Here is a 19,148-nt window from a genome sequence, read left to right on the forward strand (position 1 = left end):
AACCGTTTATTTTAACCCCCCTCTACGCATCCAAACACTAATAATCTTTTAAAAAATAACACAGTAACGTAAAGGTAACCACTCTTTTGTCTGGTGCAAAAGGGACACTTGCCATATTGAATACAATATATTCCTTTTTCCCCCCCCCCCTCCTCTCACATCTCTCTGACTCTGTCCTCTCAGTCTCTCCCCCCCCCGCCTCCCTCCTTTGCATTTTAAAAATAACCCCCCAAAACCTTTAAATAAAGAGGAATGTCTTGGTGCATGAAGGCATTTAAAGAGAGAGAGAGTGGGAGGGAGAGAGAGAGAGAGAAATGCAAAGTGCCTTTTGCGATCTTCTCTGCTTCCAAAATAAAAAAAAATCCACCCAAAGCATTTGCTTTGCTATAAAGGGAAACGCCAGATAGATAAACGTCTGGTGCAATAAGGACACACTCGGGACACATGCAAGAAATGCATCTGCTGTGTTAAGTTACTCCGAAGGAGGGAGGGATGGAGGGGAGGGAGGGAGCTTCACGTGTGTGTGATGCATATAATGTGCATTACAGTATCTACAAAGCTTTTTGCGTCCTGGGGTGTGGGTGTGGGTGGGTGGGTGGGTGGGTGTGGGGGGGGCGGGGAGGGAAAAAAAAAGCTTTTTTTAAAAAAAAGCTTTACAGATGCAGATGAAGTTTTACGAATTTCTTTTAAAAAAGGCAACTTTTTTGTTGTTGTTGTTGCTGTTGCTATTGCTGCAGCAACAAATGTTGAATCCGGGCTCCAGATCTGCAGAAATTTAAAATGCATTCTGTAACCCCACCCCCCCCCCCCCCCCAAAAAAAATCCCCCCCCCCCCTCCCCCCCAAAAAAAAAGAAGCCCCATATTATGCGTCACCTACGACAGCGCAGGGGTGGGTGAGCAAAGTGGCTGCTCTTAAGGTGGAAACGGTGCAAAGCAAACGCCTTCAAAGTGTGTGTGGGGGGGGGAGAGAGAGATGGAGGGAGGGAGGGAGGGAGGAGAGAGAATAAGCTAATTGCGGGTTTTAACATTTTTTTAAAAAAAATTTTTTGACCCCCCCCCCAAAAAATTTTTTTTGGGTGAAATGTGTGTGTGTTTTTTTTTGCACGAGATGAAACACATTCCAAGCCACTTGGTGGGGGGGGGGTAGTGGTTGGGGGTGGGGGGGTGTGGTGGTGGAAATGGAAGGGCTTTGCAACTTTTTTTTGCAACAATGTCATGTCGTGTGTATGTGTGTGTGTGTGTGTGTGTGTTGCAAAAAAAAATCTGGGCTCCGCTGGAAGAGTGATTGACAGTTGCCATGGCCGTCGCGGGGGGGGGGGAGGGAGGGAGGGTACGTCACGTGCTCTTGCTCTCCGCCCGCCCGCCCGCCTCCCCCGAACCGCCAACCGCTGTGAATCAGTGCATCCATCATCCGGGGCACTTCCTCCCCTCCATCCCCCGGGGGAGGGCGAGGAGAAGCGGTTGATTGACAGCGCGGATCCTTAAGCCCCGCCCTCCCGCAAGGCACCGCCGCCATCCCTCTCACTCGCGCGCTCCCCACCCACCCTCGTTGTACGTCAGCGCTTCACATCCGGGGCCTCCTCCTCCTCCCGCCCGCTTCCCCCTTCCCCCGTCTCTCCCACCACCACCTCCTCCTCCGCTTGTGATTGACAGTCCCCATGGCAACGGGCTGGCTCGGCCGCCATTTTGTTAGCCGCTTTTTAATCTTAACATTTTTTTTAATCATTATATCGAGAGAGGAGAAGGGAGAGAGAAAGAGAAAGAGAAAACGAGAGGGAGAGAGAGGGGGAAAAAGAAAGAGAGGAGGGGGCCCCGGGGAAAGGGAGAGGGTTATTTTTTTTGGGGGGGTGTTAAGAAACTTTTTTTTAAAAAAAGCGTTGTGCGCGTGGGGGGGAGGGGGGGAGAGAGGGAATGTCTTACCTACTCCACCTATCTATGTGATCGATAGAAGGGAGCGGGAGAGAGCTAAGAGGATAATTCGGCGTCGAAGGAGGGAAGGAGAGAGAGAAAAGGAAGGAGGAGGAGAAGAAGAAGAAGAAGAAACCCGCCGCTTGTGGTCGGTTTGAAGGGAAGAGAGACGGAGAGAGAGAGAGAGAGAGAGAAAAAAAAGGGGAGCGGCGGCGTCAAGAAAGTCGAAGGGAAGGAAGGAAGGAGGAAGGAGGAGGAATTGAGAGAGAGACCAGAGAGTAGGTGGTGGTGGGGGGAGGAGGAGGAGGAGGGAGGGAGGGAGGGAGGAAGGAGGGGAGGGTGGTAGGGGTGGGGGGGGTGGTTGGTGTTTGGAAGAAGAAGGAGGAGGAGGTGTGTGTGTGTGTGTGTGCGTGTGTGTTAAATAGATATATTAAAAAAAAAGCGGGTTTGAAAAAGGCGGCGCCGAGGCGGTGTTTGCTGCTGCGCAGGTTTGTAGTGCGCGCCATTTTGTGAAGTGAAAAAAGGAAGAGATTTTTATACAGAGAGAGAGAGAGAGTGAGTGAGTGACTGACTGAGTGAGTGAGGGAGGGAGTGGAGTGACAGAGAGAGAGGAGGGAGGGAGGGAGTGAGAGACAGACAGACAGACAGACAGACAGATCAGGGTTAGCGGGCAGTCAGAGGGCCGGCCGGCATTTTTTACCCCCCCCCCCTCCCCTCCCCTCAAAAAAAATATTTTCTTTTTCTTTTTTTTTAAAAAAAACAAAAATCTCTCTCTCCCTTTTTAATTTATTTTAATTTTTTTTTAAAAAAAGGTGATTAGACCGTCGCCTGGGAGAAGCCCTTCCCTCCCCACTCCTCCTCCTTTTTCCCTATTCCTTACTTACTCACCTACCTACCTACCTACCTCTCCTTTTTTTTCTCCTTCTTTCCCTCCTCCCTTTTTTTGGAGGGGGGGGGGATTAGGACTCATCATAATTTGTCACTGGTAACGGACGAGAGAAGAGAGAGAGAGACAGAGTAAGTGAGAGAGAGAGAGAGGGAAGGAGAAGGAAGGAAAGAAGGAGAGGGAGGGAGGGCCCGCGGTTTTAATTATAATCCGGTTGGAGATTTATTCGGAAAGAGGTGAGGAGGAGGAGGAGGAGGGGGAAAGATTGCTGTTAAACACCCCCCCACCCCCCACCACCCCAACCCCACCACCACCACTCTCTCTCTCTCCCCCTCCCTCCCCCGCCCGGCGGCGGCGGCGGCTTCTCTCAGTGAAGGACTGAGGCAAAAGAACAGAGACATAGGAGCAACGAGCGAAGAGGTTGGTGGGGCTCTTATTTATTGTTTTATTTGACTTCCACGCACACATATATACATGTATATCCCCTCCCTTGGTCCCCCCCCCCCTCCCCACCCACCCACCACCCACCCAGCTCGTGTTTTTTTAAATCACTGGAAGGACGTTGTCATGTATGTGTGTGTGTGTGTGTGTGTAAATAACCTTGTGGTTTCCAATCATTTTCTCTCCCCCCCCCCCGCCTTCTTCCTCCTTGCTAACCCCCTTTTGCCCTCCCACCCCCATGTATTAATTTCTCTCTCTCTCTCTCTCTGTATGTTTGTGTGTGGCATTTTTTTTCCCCACCCCCCCCCCCCCCCCCAAAAAAAAATGTTCTGCTGCATGTCTGGAACGCGGGTAGAAAGATGGACTCTCTTTTTTGACAGTGTTACTACTGTAAGTACCTGGTGCAGCAGTCGGGTGTTTCTCGTGCCTACAGGCGGGGGACTTTTGAGTGAAGCTGTATATGAAGACACAAATCGTGTGTGTGTGTGTGTGTTGTGTCTGTTCTAGGTCTAATGTCGAGACTTGACATTTCAGGGGGTTTCTCTCTTGCTCGGACATTGTCGGCAGGTTGCAGAGCTCGAGTGTACAGTTAAATGAAACTCGGGCCTAATGGACTGATAAGCAATCAGTCGGTTGAGATTTCGAAAATATATCTTTTTAAAAAAAAAGCTGGTAGGTAGGTAACCTGTTTAAAGGAGAGAGTGAGAACGACGCGAAAGCTCGCGGTGCCCATCGTGTGTTTTAGGTCTTGCAAAATGATCTTTGAATTTGCCGCAGTACTACATAATATACCCAGAAATTAGATGGGGACAAACTATTTCAACGGCTATTGCGTTGTAGGGGAGCCACCTTAACTTGTGTTTTGTCATGTCAGTCTGGCTATACAGAGGGAGTCCCAGTGATTTAAACTTCAATTTGGCGTGTACAGGTGGAAGTCCCATACAAACGGACTGTCCAAGCCTGGGAGCTCTACCATAATAGTTTAGAGATCTAGTGAAACGTATCATTAATGTAGACAGCAAAAGAAAATTAAAATATTGTTTGCCATATCTTACTTAACTTAGTATTTGCTTACTTCGGAACCTGGAGTAATCTTCGGTGTTTGCATCTTCAAGTAAAAATACATGAATTTTGTTTACACTGTTGTTCAGTACAACCTTATGCAACAACAACTTGCATTTATATAACGCCCTTCATGCTGGATGGTGTCTCGGAGTGCTTAATTATAGAAAGCTTTTTATAATTATCTTTTTAAAAAGAGGTTCCATTCAGAACACCTTGGTTCAGTCAACGCCTTTAATTTTTGGAAGCAAGTGGTCTTCAAGAGGGACTTTCTAATATACTTGAGGCACCTTTTCCACCAGTGGTACTTTGTGTATAGGGTTAGAAGAAGTTTCTCTGTTTCTATGTATACCAATGATGGAAAAGGGGTCTTTAATTGGAGCAGTCTTGATTATGCCCTTTAATGTGTGGAGTCTGTTGACATACAAAACTGACGTTTGACTTGACTTATTTGAATGCCTTTGTATTGACACAACATTAAATTACAAGTCTCATAACATTAGTTTTGAAAAGCAAAGGGGTAAGAAATTTGTATTTTTTTTGGAAAGTTAGTTTATAAAGACGTCGCGTGGAACTGTCTTGCTTGTGCCAGTACTGAAATGGATTGGATTCCAATCCTCACTGTGATCAGAGGTTGTATATGAATAAAGTCTGCATGAAAAGATTTTACTTTTCTACAGAATTATTGTTGCTTATTAGTACTTTTTGCTTTACAAGTTTATTACTGCTGGCTTTACCGTGCACTGTGTTAAACTATGCTGTAACAAGTGCACTTTCTTTTCAGCACTGAACAGTGTTGCATTGGATTTTGCAGGTCTGGAGTATGGATTCTTTAATAAAAGTGTGCAGCGTATGCAGGTTTTTGATGCAAATTAAGAAATAACTCTTACTGTGATTAAAAAGAACACCATGAATATTTACCTGGTTAGAATTCAAGGTGATCCAAAATGTCATTTTCAACTTGAATATTTTTACTTGTTTTGAGTTCCTAGGTTTCCATTACTTGTTACAGCATAGTTTAACATAGTGTGGATATGTTTATAGAGGACCTTTAGGATAAATCTGCTGGATCCATTGGTGCATATTTCATAGATTGTATTTGTTCTATGTGGGTGCAGTTTGAAGACTGTTGAACTATTGAAGATTACTAGTCCATAGTCAGCAAAAACAAAGTTGGAGCTCACTGTTCACAATCTGGTTGCTACTTTTAGAATGTATTTATATAGACTCGTGTTGTCACGATATATTGGTCCAGAAGCTAAAGGATCTGTATATGTATCACAGATAAGAAGATTATCAGTAAAATGCAATACCTTCAAAAGTAATGTTGGCCAAAGTAAGCTTTAGTGTATGAAAACTAGTAAATTGATGTGTGTGGTCTTGCACCACCTTTCCCTCTCCCTCCCTCCCTAAAACTTAATTAAAAGTGCTTTATCTGGCAAAAAATATTCTGTACCTTGCTGATGCATTTGTCAATGTGCTTTTAAGTTTTTATCACCTATCTATGTAGAAAAGATGCTTCATCTATTACATAGTTGTGCGGGGTACTGACTTGCAATAAAAATGGTCATCACGGTCATCAAAAAAAGCAGTGCAGTCTAACTAGGATAACTTAGAATGTTCAGTGCTGAAATATCTTTGTATTTGTTCAGGTTACGTTCCTGTGTAAAGGGCAGCACCTCATTTGTCACAGAACACAAAACCTGATGAGATATTTTTGACATCATGAATGTGTTGACTGTGGAATGTGCACCTCACCACATGTATCTGCTCCCTTCAGCTTACACTTTTTTATAAGGTACATAATTATTGATTTTCACTATAGTCACCAGTTTTGACATGTCAAGAAGTCGAAAGTAGAGTGGGGTCCAAATGAAACTTGTAAACATTGAAGGATGAATATTTGCATTAACTTTGCCTTGGTTGTACTGAGATCCTCCTGTTTTCTCTCAATGCACGTTTTTTTTTAAAAAATCCCTGTTAGCACAAGTTGGGTACAATTTCTCATTCATTCCATTGGTAGTAAAGTAATCAAAACTATTCAAGCTTTTGCCAGGATATAATTATTTTCTCTTAAATTTTTCTTTGTAGAATTTCTAGAGACTGCACCAAAAGACGAAAATAAATATGAACATATGACCATTCAATCCACATCAAAACAAGAGTTTTGTTTGTTGCTATTTGGCAACTAGATCTCTTCGGCTCTCTGTCACCAATTTTCAGGAGTGTTGTGGAGTACTTAATTGACACAGTAGAATGTGTGAAATTTTTAAAAATCAAATCTGTATTTGTAGATAAGTTTTAAGAGTTAATGCTAACTTTTAACCACTGTGATTTGGATTCATTGCTGGGTTCATAAGGAGAACCAATGTTTTGGAAAAGATTTAGAATATAGACAGTGGAAATGGCATCTCAATTAGTCATCCAGAGAATTGAATTCAAATTTTCACTAATCTTTGCCTTAAATGACTTGATGCATTACCTGATTCAATGTCTGTACTGGCATGCATATTTATGGATTGTATCGTTGCTGATATTTCTTGTTGATTGATTTTTTTTAGGAGATCTAAATTCCATATGTATCATTCATTTTATTGCTTGATCATCTTGATTGCAAAATAATGTTGTATTTTGTTTCTGCTAAGTAAATGTAACCTGCAGGAAAGAAAACAGTTAGTGGCAGTAGTTGTTTTTGATACTTCACTAGTACTGGATGAGCCTGAACTCTGAATAACTATTTCTGTCTAGGAAATTTGAGATTTCGCCACTGCTTGAAAATTGCCATGTAAAACTGGTTTAAGTCTTGAACTGTTAAATATTCTTATTACATTAATCGATTAACTAATTGATAGTTGTTAGACCAGATATATCTCAACAAGTTGGCTACACATGTGATGTAAAATTAGAAAATCAGCAACAATTATTTCCCTTAAGCTGCTGTAATGAAATAACAAATGTCTTTTAATGATCCACTTTGGTGTCTCAGTTTAGAGCAGTACCCCAACAATATCCAGCACATGTTGTAATATGAATAAATACCTGAATTGTAAAGTTACAATCTGATCTAAGTTCAAATGACATTTATAAGTCATTAATGATTTGGCATCACCTGAACCCTTCAATTATATTGGTACTTTATAATCTATGTCTGCCATTGTGACTGACGGGTTAACTGTGCATAGAGTAACTATTGCTAGTAAATGGATTGCCTAAAGCATTGGAACAACCCACTTTAGATAGGTTTATGTAAACTTCTTATCCTCTGGTTTTGTGCTTTTTTCGGCTTTTTATTTTCCTTTAAAGTTGTACTTTCAGTGATGTCCCAAAGATGAACCTGTGTATGTTTGTTACTGAACTGTACAAGATTCTAGTCTGATCCCACTTGAAATACTGTGTGCTGTTTGGGTTCCAATATTGTGCTAAGGACATCTTGAAGAGGGTGCAACAAAAGATGACTAGATTGATAGCTGGAGTTAGCGCCTGAATTATGAAGTGAGGCAATGGAAAGTGGGAATAGCCACATTAAAAAGGAGGCTTGCAGGTCTTTTTGAAGTATTCCAGATCCTAAAGGACATAGATAAATTAATCCTAATGTTTAACACTATAAAATATCTAGAACACTAGGATAAACGCTAGAGCTCAGAAGAGGAAAGAACATATAGTTCATATTTAGCTCTTTTAGAGTGAATATATGGAAAACAAGACCAATATGAACTTTTCAGTTGGTATAGCAACTTTGTTTGCTAAAATGTGAATTAATACTTATTTTATATTAATCTATAAATGAGGAAAGGATTTTGAAGTGCTTATCTGATTTATCAGACGTAAGAAGAATATGTAGAGCTTCTGTACAGTAGCTAAAGTTTAAAAAGTAAAGTTTTTTGGTCAAGTTGAGATTTATTTATCTATTGGAATTCCATCCCCCAATCACTCCGCCTCGCCCCCTCCTTAGCCTCCTTCAAGTCCCGCCTCAAGATCCTCCTCTTCGACCATGCCATCGGCCACCTCCCCTCCCTTCACTCCGACCACTGCTCAGGTCTGAAATGCTGTGCACTGTCCAGCGCCTTGGGACGTCCTCCCGATGTGAAAGGCGCTATACAAATGTAATCTTGTTGTTGTTATTTCTTTTGACCTGTTTGTCAAACTGTCACCTCTCGTTTATGTTATTTCATAAATGTATCCAACTTGTTAAGTCAGCAAGTTTTGCAAGATAAATCAGAAGCTATATTTTTGCAATTTGTATATAAAAATACAGTATCTATTACTGTATTGCAAAGTAACATGTTGGGGAAAGGGAAAATATTTTAGTCGCCTGAGGAAAATGTAAGGAATCGGGTAATTCTTTGATGAGACTTTGGGGAGATCTGTTGATGCTAAGTGAGATAAGTAGTTGAGCAGTTGGATGTTGGTGTGCATTACAGCTTACACCTTGTGTACCCAGGTATCAGGATGGTTTAAATTGGTGTATCTTGTGTCAAATAACCATACTGTTAACCAAGCAATAATCTAACCGTAACTTTAAGGAATAATAATACTATATACTTCTATATTCAAAAGGCAAGGTAACGCCATGATTTTATTGTTTGGAAAGAATTGTTTTCATGATGTGTTGAGTGATATTTTACGATTTTATCAAACCATATCCCAATAATTGTTAACCTTCCATGGGTTTCTCCTCTCCCAGCATTTAATGATTTTGGATTGCTGTGTGTGAATGAAGATATTGCACTCCAAAGTATAACAAAGTTTCTAGGTGAGTGAAACATGCAGTGAAACTTCATACTTAGCATACTTTTAATTTCTTCTGGAAGTTTGTGTTTTGGATAAAGGTGATAGTGTCTAACAATTGCAATCATTGCTAGTGATAGTGGTCTTCAGGAGGTGTGTGTTTATTAAACCTAATTTGTAATTTGTTGGCTGCATCTATTAGGACACTGACCATAGTATTGAAGTGTATGTAGAGCATGTCTTTTTGGAGGCAGTAACATAAAACAAAACTATCAATCCTTAAGCAATTGATGTAGCTGATGTTGATTATATGTTGTCGGGTGAACACTGAAAATGGGTGAAATTTGGTTACCAGTTGCAAGAATGACAGCATGCGAGTGCTACAAAAGCTTTATCAAAATGCCCTAGTGTTCATCTTGAGTCAATCAACGTGATCATTTTTTTAGCTGCATTTTGTGTGAGGGGAAGGAATGAGAAAGGCTTTTATTTGAAAAAATGTAGCTAAATCCACTTAATCTTCATCTTTGAAGCTGGTGATCTAAAATAGCAATTGGGTAGGCTTATGGTGCATGCGTGCTTTCCATTGATATACCATACTAATATGGTACATCACAGATTGCTAGATGTGAACTTGTATTCACCATTTCCCATATGTTTAATTTTGTTTGCTTTCATTAGGAAAATGCAGGGCAGAAGGATAAGGGTGAGGTTTTGAGTGTGTGCGGAGGAAGAGCGGCAAGAAAAGCTCCAGACTGTTTGTGCATCCCCTACTATCTTTCTGGCTACTGAATAGCATAGGTGAAAGTCTGGGAACTGACTTCCTGCTTGGCAACTCGAAATGTGTGTGGCGAACCTAAATTAAGATGAAGAAGAAACAAAAGGTGATTGTATGCATAGAAATTTACAGCACACAAGGCCCTTTTGCCCATCATATCTGTTGCTGGCTCTTTGAAAGAGCAATCAATTTATTTTTATTTACCTGCTTTTTACCTATATCCTGCCAATTATGCCTTTTTTTTAGATATCTGTTAGCTCCCTCTTGAAAGCTAATGGGTTCTGCCTCCCTGGAAGGGCATTCCACATCCAAAACAACTCTGTGTAGGGAAAAAATTCCTCCTAATCTCTTCTTTCCTCCCACCCCCTTTGCTCCCACTGATGATCTTAAATTATCCAATTTAGGAACTGATGTGGTTTCCAGCTTACCAATGTGAGCATAAAAGTATCAGTTATTTAATTGGATCACATCGATTGGTTGATGTGACTTTCAGAATGGTATATTCAAAATAAACTAGGATTTAACCACTACTGTAAAATACTGAGTATATATTTTAAAGGGACTTATGGATATACCAACTTGGAGCTATTCCATACTATTTATGGTGTAGACTTACATTTTTGTCATTGATTTATATTGTGGTTCGAATATTTCAAGTAAGAGGATGGTTGCTTTTCACATTCAATATAATGGTATTGTTTGTAAGAGAAGTGGTATGAGAGCAAACTTCAACTTCTCTGTGCTTTCAATCATTGCCACCTACATATGTACAGGCTGATGGTTTGATGTTAGAGGTTTTTAAGCACGTTGCCTCTTAATTTATGCTGGGGTTGTTGAAGACTGAAAATGGGAAGTTGTTGTACAAGTTTGGCATGTTAAAAATTGTTTTTTAAAAGTGGTGCGTCCAGATCATTTCCAGAGCTTTGTATAAATTGGGTATTTTAAAATTGTAGAAAGAAAGGATCATGTCCATTTGGCCTATCTAGTGCTACCTGTAGGTCCAACTTTGGGCCAAGTTATTTTTTGTTTACCTTCATAACTCTTTGAAGATCGTCAGTCATCCCTGTTTCCCTTAAACATTTTGAAATGCAATATAGTGCTCCAATTGCTGATCTGCTATTCTAGTGTGGGAAAAGTAGGCTGGCATAGTTATTTCACATTAATTTTGTAATCAACCCATTTCTTTGGAATTAGATTGCGCATCTTTGATCCAAAGGCCTGGAAAGCAATTGCTAAGGAAGACAATAATGAAGCTTGGACTCGATTTATGATCACTTAAATAGTTGAACTTTTAAGGACTACAATATAGGGGGGAAAGCATGGCAGTAACTTTACATTGATAATACATCAATACAACCTGTATATTCTCAAATAAACTAAGAGAACGAGGCTGTGCATTGGTCCTCTCTATCTACTGTTACTAAAACTGCTTGACTGGCAATTGTTTTGTTTCAACACCTGGAGAGAAAGGAAAAGGAGCTTTTGAGTTGGGGAAGAGAGCACTTGTTAATATTTCCTGAAATTTAAAATTATAAGGAGATGCAGCTGTGAATTCTCAAAATAAGAGTTGCCATCTTTTAATGTTCTTGGTTGGGTGTTCAGATATATTGGAATGTTTAGGGTTGATAGATTCAAGGGATTAGCACAAATAACTAATATTATCTTGCCTTACCTTTTTAAAACTGAAGATTTTGATGTCATCTATGGCAATATCAAAGGACAAGTTATTTGGTTGGACCATAACATCTGCCTTTTATCCCTTCATTTTCCACATTTGTTGCAGCTTCATGTCTTACTTTTGCTGTTTCTTACCTCTTTGTCTCTACCCCTATCTTTTCCTTCATATTAGGAATATTATACTTGCTTAAAATTGGAGAACTTTCGAAAATGATTTTGACTTGTGCTCATGTAATTGAGTCTAGAATATTTGTATTGCATCTCAGCTAATATCTTAGTATTAGTTTTGTTGCACTTCTATTTATTCCCTATATTCTGAAGAGTATTTCTTGCACTTAATGTTAAAACTTACATTCTTCGATAACTGGAATGATTTACAGCTGGTTTAATCTCAGAACTTTCTCTCAATTGAATTTGGAGGCAAAGTGATACTAATTTACAGTATGCGCGTGGTTTGAACTTTTTGCATAGATCACATTCCAGGCAACATCACCTCATTAAGAATTTTATTATGCTACAAATCTGATGTCTGTGTCATTAATGTCAATTGCATTTGAGTCGTATATATTAGCCCACCGCCATTGGTGGACAAGACTTCAGTCATTCTGCCCCATTGTCTGGAATTTCATTCAGGAGCTTTTCTACTTTGCTGTGAAAGACACGATATAAATTGTTGTATTTTTTTAAAACAAATTCCGAGGACCATGCGTAGACTCCCACTGGCACACTCATATGTGCCCCCCCCCTTTACAATCCTTGTTGGCCTTCAGTGACTCTGTTTGAATCCCGCAAGCCGAAGATACGTTATTCTCTATCTTTTCCTTGCAGGATTCAAACAATTATAATGTCGGTACCGGCATTATTTGGGACTAGCATTATAATTGCACTTGGCTGGAAATTCATGGATTGCTGTAAAACTTGTACACTAAATCCCTGAATTAACCCAAATAAATTCTTACTTGCTTCCTCTTTGCCTCCTTCAAATCACACTGAAGACTTTCCTCTTTGTCTATGCCTTCGGTCACCTCCCCTCTCTTTCCCGTTTGGAGTCAAATCACACCGCTGTTAAGCACTCCAATGGTACCTGCGTGAAGGGCAGGTTATTGAACTGTTTGCACTTTTCAGTTGTATGAATTCAGTACATGGGGCTCTGAATATATTCACACTGAAGTCTCTGATCTGAAGTTTAGTTTACTTTCTCTGAGATGCCTACGTGGAGATAGGTATGCTTCTGTCATCGTACTTGAATGAATGTACAAAACTGGATTTCAGGAAGCGATATGCGACAAACTGAATGTTTGAGGTCAGTACAGGATAAATAGTTTTGGTATGTACTAGTACTGTAGTTGTAAAATGCTTTAATTGAATTAGGATGGGTAATCTGAATCTGACTGCTTTGTTCCCATTCTGTACACATAGTCGCAATGTGGATGGAGAAAATATATAGTCTAATTTTAAATTATGTTCTGTGTTAATATTGAAACTAACCTGCCGGGTTTGTGGTTTGACTTGTAATCCAATGTCTGACTATATGTGTTCTATGTTCTTCCTTAGCCAATTGTATTCTATGTAGTAGTGTTTAGACTTGGATGTTGATTATAGGATGTATAGAATGTTTTTGAATCATCGGACAATATTTTTAAAAAGTTGGAAGTACTTCTAACTTGTTTTACTAGCTGTCCATAGTGCCCAAATTTGTGTAAATGAGCTCTAAGGGTATGGATATAAATGGAGATTGTATGTCTTTTTATAGGGTGGTAATTTCTCTGTTAGTTTTATCCTTTTTCTTAAAGGTGATTGTTTCTGCAGGGGTACGGTTTCATTGGTGGTGGCAAGATGTAGCTCTCAGTAGTTGCTCATTTGCAAGAGTCGAATGAATGTTGTCAGGCTATTCAATTGTTGGACCATCACAGCAAAGTCTGATCTGTACCATGCATCTGACAGACCAGGGTTAGAATGGAAGATTGACTGGTTTGTATCAGTACCAGAGGTGCAATATATTTTAACTTTTTAATTAGTTTGTTTTTACAATTATTTTAGCTATACTTGGGCTATTGATTAACCAAAAGCAAATGTATGTCCACTAGACTACTTCACTGGTTGACTATCATAGTCCTGTTCATTCTTATTCTTTCACAAACCCGATTCTTTCACAAAAAATGCAAACACAAGGATTATTTATACTAAGGTGGCAGGACAAGCGGCCAGGTGGAAAAGGATAGAGAAAATGAATGAAATAATTTCTTCTAGTGCTTCCCTTTGTAAGAATGAAGGAAAAATTGCTGACCAAACATTTTAATATTACAATATATTATTTTGTCTGTGCATTTGTATTTAATGGCTTTGTTTTCGAATTGCTTGTCCATGCCAAGTAGCTTATATGTTCAATAATGCAATTAGAAATTTGCCATTTCTAATCATTGAGGGTAAGTCTTCTCCTTTGTCAGTTGTTCCATAAGATTTTATCATACTTGATGAACCATGTAAGTTAGATAAATCTTCGACCGTATCTTTGGTCACCTCCCCTATCTTTCTAGCCCGGTGTTAAGCCTTACTGATGTTAAGCGCTCTAAAACTGCTCTTGTGGAGGGCACTATATAAAGACAATGTTCTTGAAACCTGTATAGTTCAAACAGCATGTTTAAGGAACCTGACTGCTTTTTAATGTTGGAAATGGTTTGATTTGTTTGCATAACATTTAAAAAGCTTTTGTTTATCCAATGTGTTGTGACAAATATCAAGATAAATAATCCTGCTTCAGGACAAAAGATAGTGTCATCCATTCTTCTGTCCAACATCCCATTTGATTGGACCTCCAAATAAGTGACACAAACCATTAATTCCTTCTGAAAGTCTTCTAAACTAGAACGTCATTCCTTTGCATAAAAGTGAATGACTGATCTAATATGGCCATGACTGTTTGTCCTTACATGGCCCCAAATAAGGTCAGTTATCTTGGTGCATCCTCTGTAACAGTTTCTAAAGTACTAAATATGCCATTGTCTTTCAAGTATGAAACCACATACTTCCTTATTTACTATCCACTCCTGAGAATTCACTTCAGTGTTTTCATTAAATAAATGGTTGAATAGATGTCTCTGCCCTCTTCTATGCTTGTGGGTTTTCTACAGCCAACTTAAGTTATTGACATGGGGGTGGGAGGGGAGAAGAAGAAAACAGGCTGGGAGTTATTGCTGAATTTCAGTATATGTAGCAAACATCCATCCATACAGTGAAACCCATGGTGATTTCATTATTTGTACGTTTAGATATTCCACAATACTGCTGATTTGTTATGATACATCTGCATTTGGTACCACACTTTTGAAGACATTTCAAAGCATTTCACAGAATATACTGTAAAGTCTAGTGACTTTGAGTTTGTAGGTGAACAAAACCACGAAACCAGTTTCTCAATTTATCATCCACGATTTTAACGGAATTCAATGAGGGAAAAATGGGTGTTGAATGGACAAGTATATATTATAATGTAATTTTAAAAAATGATGTGACTTCTTAATTTTAGACTGAGTTGTATGGTCTTAAAGGATAATTAATGTTTAATAACAGCATCAAAATGGACAAGTGAAGAAATTTATTTTCTGAATATTCTACTGTTCACTGCAGTACTATGGTTTAGTTCGCTTTCGTATCAATGTTTATTTGTATTATATTTAGCTGCCTGCAGATTCTATTGCTTAAGTCAAATTAGCAATGTCCAATTGTTGTGGGTTCAGTCTTACTCACGAGCAAAGGTTATGACTATGTTCAATATATTCAGCCTTTTCTCTTCACTGTAAGTTCACAGGGTTTCTAAATCGAGCCTGCATGGAATTAGCACCAGTAGTTTAATTGAATTGCCCAACTGGGAATCTTGTCAAGTGGCTCGTATTATCAGGGTGTTACAAGGTGTATTTGATGCAGTATCCCTGGACAAAGGAGGGAATTTCAACCATGTGTTTCACTTGCTATCTGGTGACCCCTACTGGTTGTCCACAGGTGAAGATGGTGGTCAGCTGGGCCGACCTCCATCCCCATAATTGATTTCTATCGTTCACTGCCTAAATACACAAAATGGGCACTGAGGCCATGTACCATAAGACTAATGGTGATCGTGGAACTAGGAACTTCAGAAGAGCTTGATTAAGGGGGGAGGGTGACAATTGGAGAGGCAAAAATTGTTTCATGGGTACCTGGATTTACTTTTGGAATGGCTTACGCTGGATGAAGTACCACTGAGATGAAGTTCAAAGTCTTTGTTGCTTACATTACAGCCCACCTCTGACCTTATAATTCAGCATCAGAGCCCAGGGTAAGTGACAGTGTGAAACTGTCTCACCCACCACGGCCTCTACTGTTGCTAGGAGACATAGTGTAGATCACAGACAAACTGGGTGGGTGGGGGGATCCCTCTGGGTCTTTGTTTACACTGTACAGACTTCAGTGTTGTGCTTTTTTAACATTGAATCAGGCTAAATGTGCTGTTATATAACAGGTGCAAGGGCTTTCTACAAGTTGTGTTGCAGCTGAATTACTTACTGGATTCACTCCAGGACAAACTTGTTGTGTAAATGGGGGTTAAAGGAACTTTCTGTGTTCACGATACAAACTTAATTTGAAAAAAAGTATTGATTTTTACTCAAACTAAGCTGCCTCCAACGCTTGACTTTGGAAAGATTTATGGCTTGTGATTTTATTTCACTGATTTCATTTGAAGCTCCCGTTGTGTTACTGGTATGTACAAGACTCTTGGAATGCTTTGATATAGCGTAGGTTACAGTTGATGGTTTTCTTTGAATCTTCAGTGGGGCATAGACCTTATTGGCTCAGAGGTCCATTGTTTTTCAGAAGGTATTGGGTTTTGCCTTCAGTCTCTTCTCAAAAAGTGAATTGCTACTGGGAGTACATAGACACTACTGTCAAAAGTAGCTGCGGTAAACTATTTTAAAATATATTTTGGGGTGATTGGGAGAAGGATTGCATGCCATTGCAGTAGTAAACATTTCTTGAACTGCAGAATTAGAAATCTTGACATTCGTAAAATCTGTCGTCCAAGATATCGATACGCATGTTAGAGATCTGCTGGTTGTGATTTTGCAAGGAAGTTAAAGGACTAGCAAGCAAGGATCCTAGAATTAAGTTATATTTTGACCAGGAAAAAATAGTCTGTCCACGGTACAACTGCAAGTCAAAAGGGTGTTCTGCCCGAATTAGAGGATCAATGGAGACTTTTGTTGATGGGATGCATTTTAAAAAAAAAGGGCAGGAGATTGTGATTTCAGTGTAGGAATTGAAACATTGATGAAAAATTCACCTGTTGAAAAACTTAAATTGTTGTTGCAGCAATGGTCATTATTAGGATTTTCAATAATCGAGCACTAAATAAATCATTAGAATACAATGTTCAATGCAAATACAAACCATCAAATGAGTTTTTTCTTTTCCTGCGAAAAAGTGACAAACTTCTGATTTCAGTAGATTGTGATCACATCTTGCATTGCATCTGTAACTTTTTTTAAAAAAATCTTGGATGACCATGTCTTGTAGTCTATGACCAATGGCTAAATCACTCAATCAGCATTTTGAGATAAAGGCTGACACACATACTTATTGTAAATGTATGATCAGTTGATTTTTAAAAATATAAATATTGAAACAGAGAAATGTTTGTTTTTCGGAAATGCCTTATTTCCCGAATGATGCTAATTTTGCAACCTTACTGTGCAGATGGGGAAAATAAAGATTTAAACCCACAAGAAGATTAATTGGAACCAGTATGCTGTATTTTCTGCCACTAGTTTTGAAAATAGTTCAAAAGTCTGCCATTCTATGCCTGCACTGGTTGATTCAATGTCCAGTTAATTCAGGAATATTTCAATATTGATTTGGGGGATATTTGGCTGATTCTCCTGAAATTTGCAATTCTTTCCTTGTGGGCTCCTACAGAAGTAACTTAATTCTTGTATAGTTTTGTACAGGAGAAGGACGGTCAGCATTGAACCTCACACAGATGCTGTCTGACTAGCTTAAACTCGCAAATTTGCATATTGCATTGGCTTCTGCACTGAGACAGTGGATCGATTAGGCTACTCCGTGAGATCGCGGAGCTTTAACAAGTTCAAGAAAGTCCGAAGTTGACTGATCAGTAACACATGAGGGTTCTGTAATATTTGCAATTCCTATCGGTGGTTTTCGCAAATGAACATAAACTGTGATGCTCAACCCAAGTTCTAGAAATTAAATTGTGAGTTTATGCACAGATGTCTGAAGGGAAGTTTTAAAAAGTCTTTACTAACGCTTCCTGTGTGTGCATTTCAAGTGTTTTTGCATTTTTTAAAAAAAAATTACGGGACCAATTGTGGTCTATTTGTCTCTGGCTGTTGCTTAATTGAATAAAAATAATGATAATGCATTTATTTTAACCATAAAATATTTACGTTGGGCTGCTGTAGAATACCAAGTATCAAATACCCAATTTAAGGAAAATTTATAGTGGGTGAATATATTAAAATTCTAGAGAAAAAATATAATGGATGAAAATTATACAAAACTAGGAAATGTGAAAACAATGGCAACTTATATTTTAAAAAAAGTTGTATTGATATTTTTATTCCAAATTTTTGAAGCTTTTCTTTTATCTACCATTTTCTTGTATACCGGCTCTTTTCTTACAGCAGAAAACACCCATCCCCTCTCCTTGCAGTTCAATGTAGCATTAATAGTATTGGTAATAGCACCTTAAAACATTCAGTTCAATGTGGTGATTGCATATTTTTACCCCATGAATATCTTTCTGCATTAGAAGGGAAGAAAGAGGTTGCTTTATTACAGTGTCTTATGTCAACAACACAGAGCAAGTCATAAGTAATTATTGTGAAGTGACTGTTTGAAGACAATGCAACAACATTGCAAGCTCCCATAAACTTCCATAAAGTGAGTGGGTAATCTAGGGAATTGTTGACAGAAAGACAGAAAGACAAACTCTTCTCTTTGAATAGTGTATTGTCCACCTGAACAGGCACACAGAACCCCAGTTTAATGTCTCAAAGCTCAGTGGTTATATTGAACTGTTTTCATCATGAAGCTTTTACCAAAAAAGAGCAAAGTGATTGATACTTAGATATGTTTGTGAGCCGAAGAAACCATTTCAGATGATTTACTTCTTCTCTCCATATTTCCTTTTGTAGAGTGCTTTGGTTTTGCTGCTGGACCTTCCACAGAGAATGATATGAGACTCGATAGAAGAAGACAATGCACACAGGTATTTAGTCTTTATATTATTCTGGGTATTGCCCATGGAGTATTGGGGAAAATTGTGTTCCTGTTCACACACAACTCTTATTTTTCTGCATAAAATAAATGTTTGACTTCTCAAATCGGAGCTTATGTCCGCCAAGTCTTAATTATGTGCTTCAGTTGAGCATTCACAAGTTGAAAAGTGTAGATCTTAGAATAAGTAACAATAAATTAATTCTTGGCTCAGTATGGTTTAGGCTGTATCATTCAGTCTAATTTCTGTCCTTCATTTATTTACAATATTTTCCCACACCAGAATCATTGTGTAGTGGGGAACAAACTAAAGCCTAATTGGAATTCCATTCCTCTAACAAATCTGGCACCACCTTAAAACTGCCATCTAGAGCTAATTAACTGAAACAAGTTGGGTGGTA

The 19,148-nt window shown here is 39.1% G+C and overlaps 1 protein-coding gene across 5 annotated transcripts in view; it reads left to right on the forward strand.

Moving 5' to 3' along the window:
* Positions 1-1,885: 1,885 nt before the first annotated feature.
* Positions 1,886-19,148, forward strand: part of dyrk1aa (dual-specificity tyrosine-(Y)-phosphorylation regulated kinase 1A, a) — a 55,617-nt gene continuing 38,354 nt past the window's right edge. For 2 of the 5 annotated variants that reach the window (XM_042333945.1, XM_007909480.2), the window contains exons 1-2: positions 3,121-3,215; positions 18,666-18,739. In XM_042333945.1, the coding sequence (XP_042189879.1) occupies positions 18,730-18,739 (10 nt within the window). In that variant the 5' untranslated portion in view covers positions 3,121-3,215; positions 18,666-18,729. Of the gene's footprint in view, positions 2,188-3,120; positions 3,216-3,570; positions 3,627-9,704; positions 9,908-18,665; positions 18,740-19,148 lie in introns of those variants that run through there. The other 3 variants (XM_042333947.1, XM_042333948.1, XM_042333946.1) reach the window with 3 other exon arrangements.

This window comes from Callorhinchus milii, unplaced genomic scaffold (genome assembly GCF_018977255.1).
Source record: "Callorhinchus milii isolate IMCB2004 unplaced genomic scaffold, IMCB_Cmil_1.0 Scaffold4, whole genome shotgun sequence".
Classification (NCBI taxonomy): domain Eukaryota; kingdom Metazoa; phylum Chordata; class Chondrichthyes; order Chimaeriformes; family Callorhinchidae; genus Callorhinchus; species Callorhinchus milii.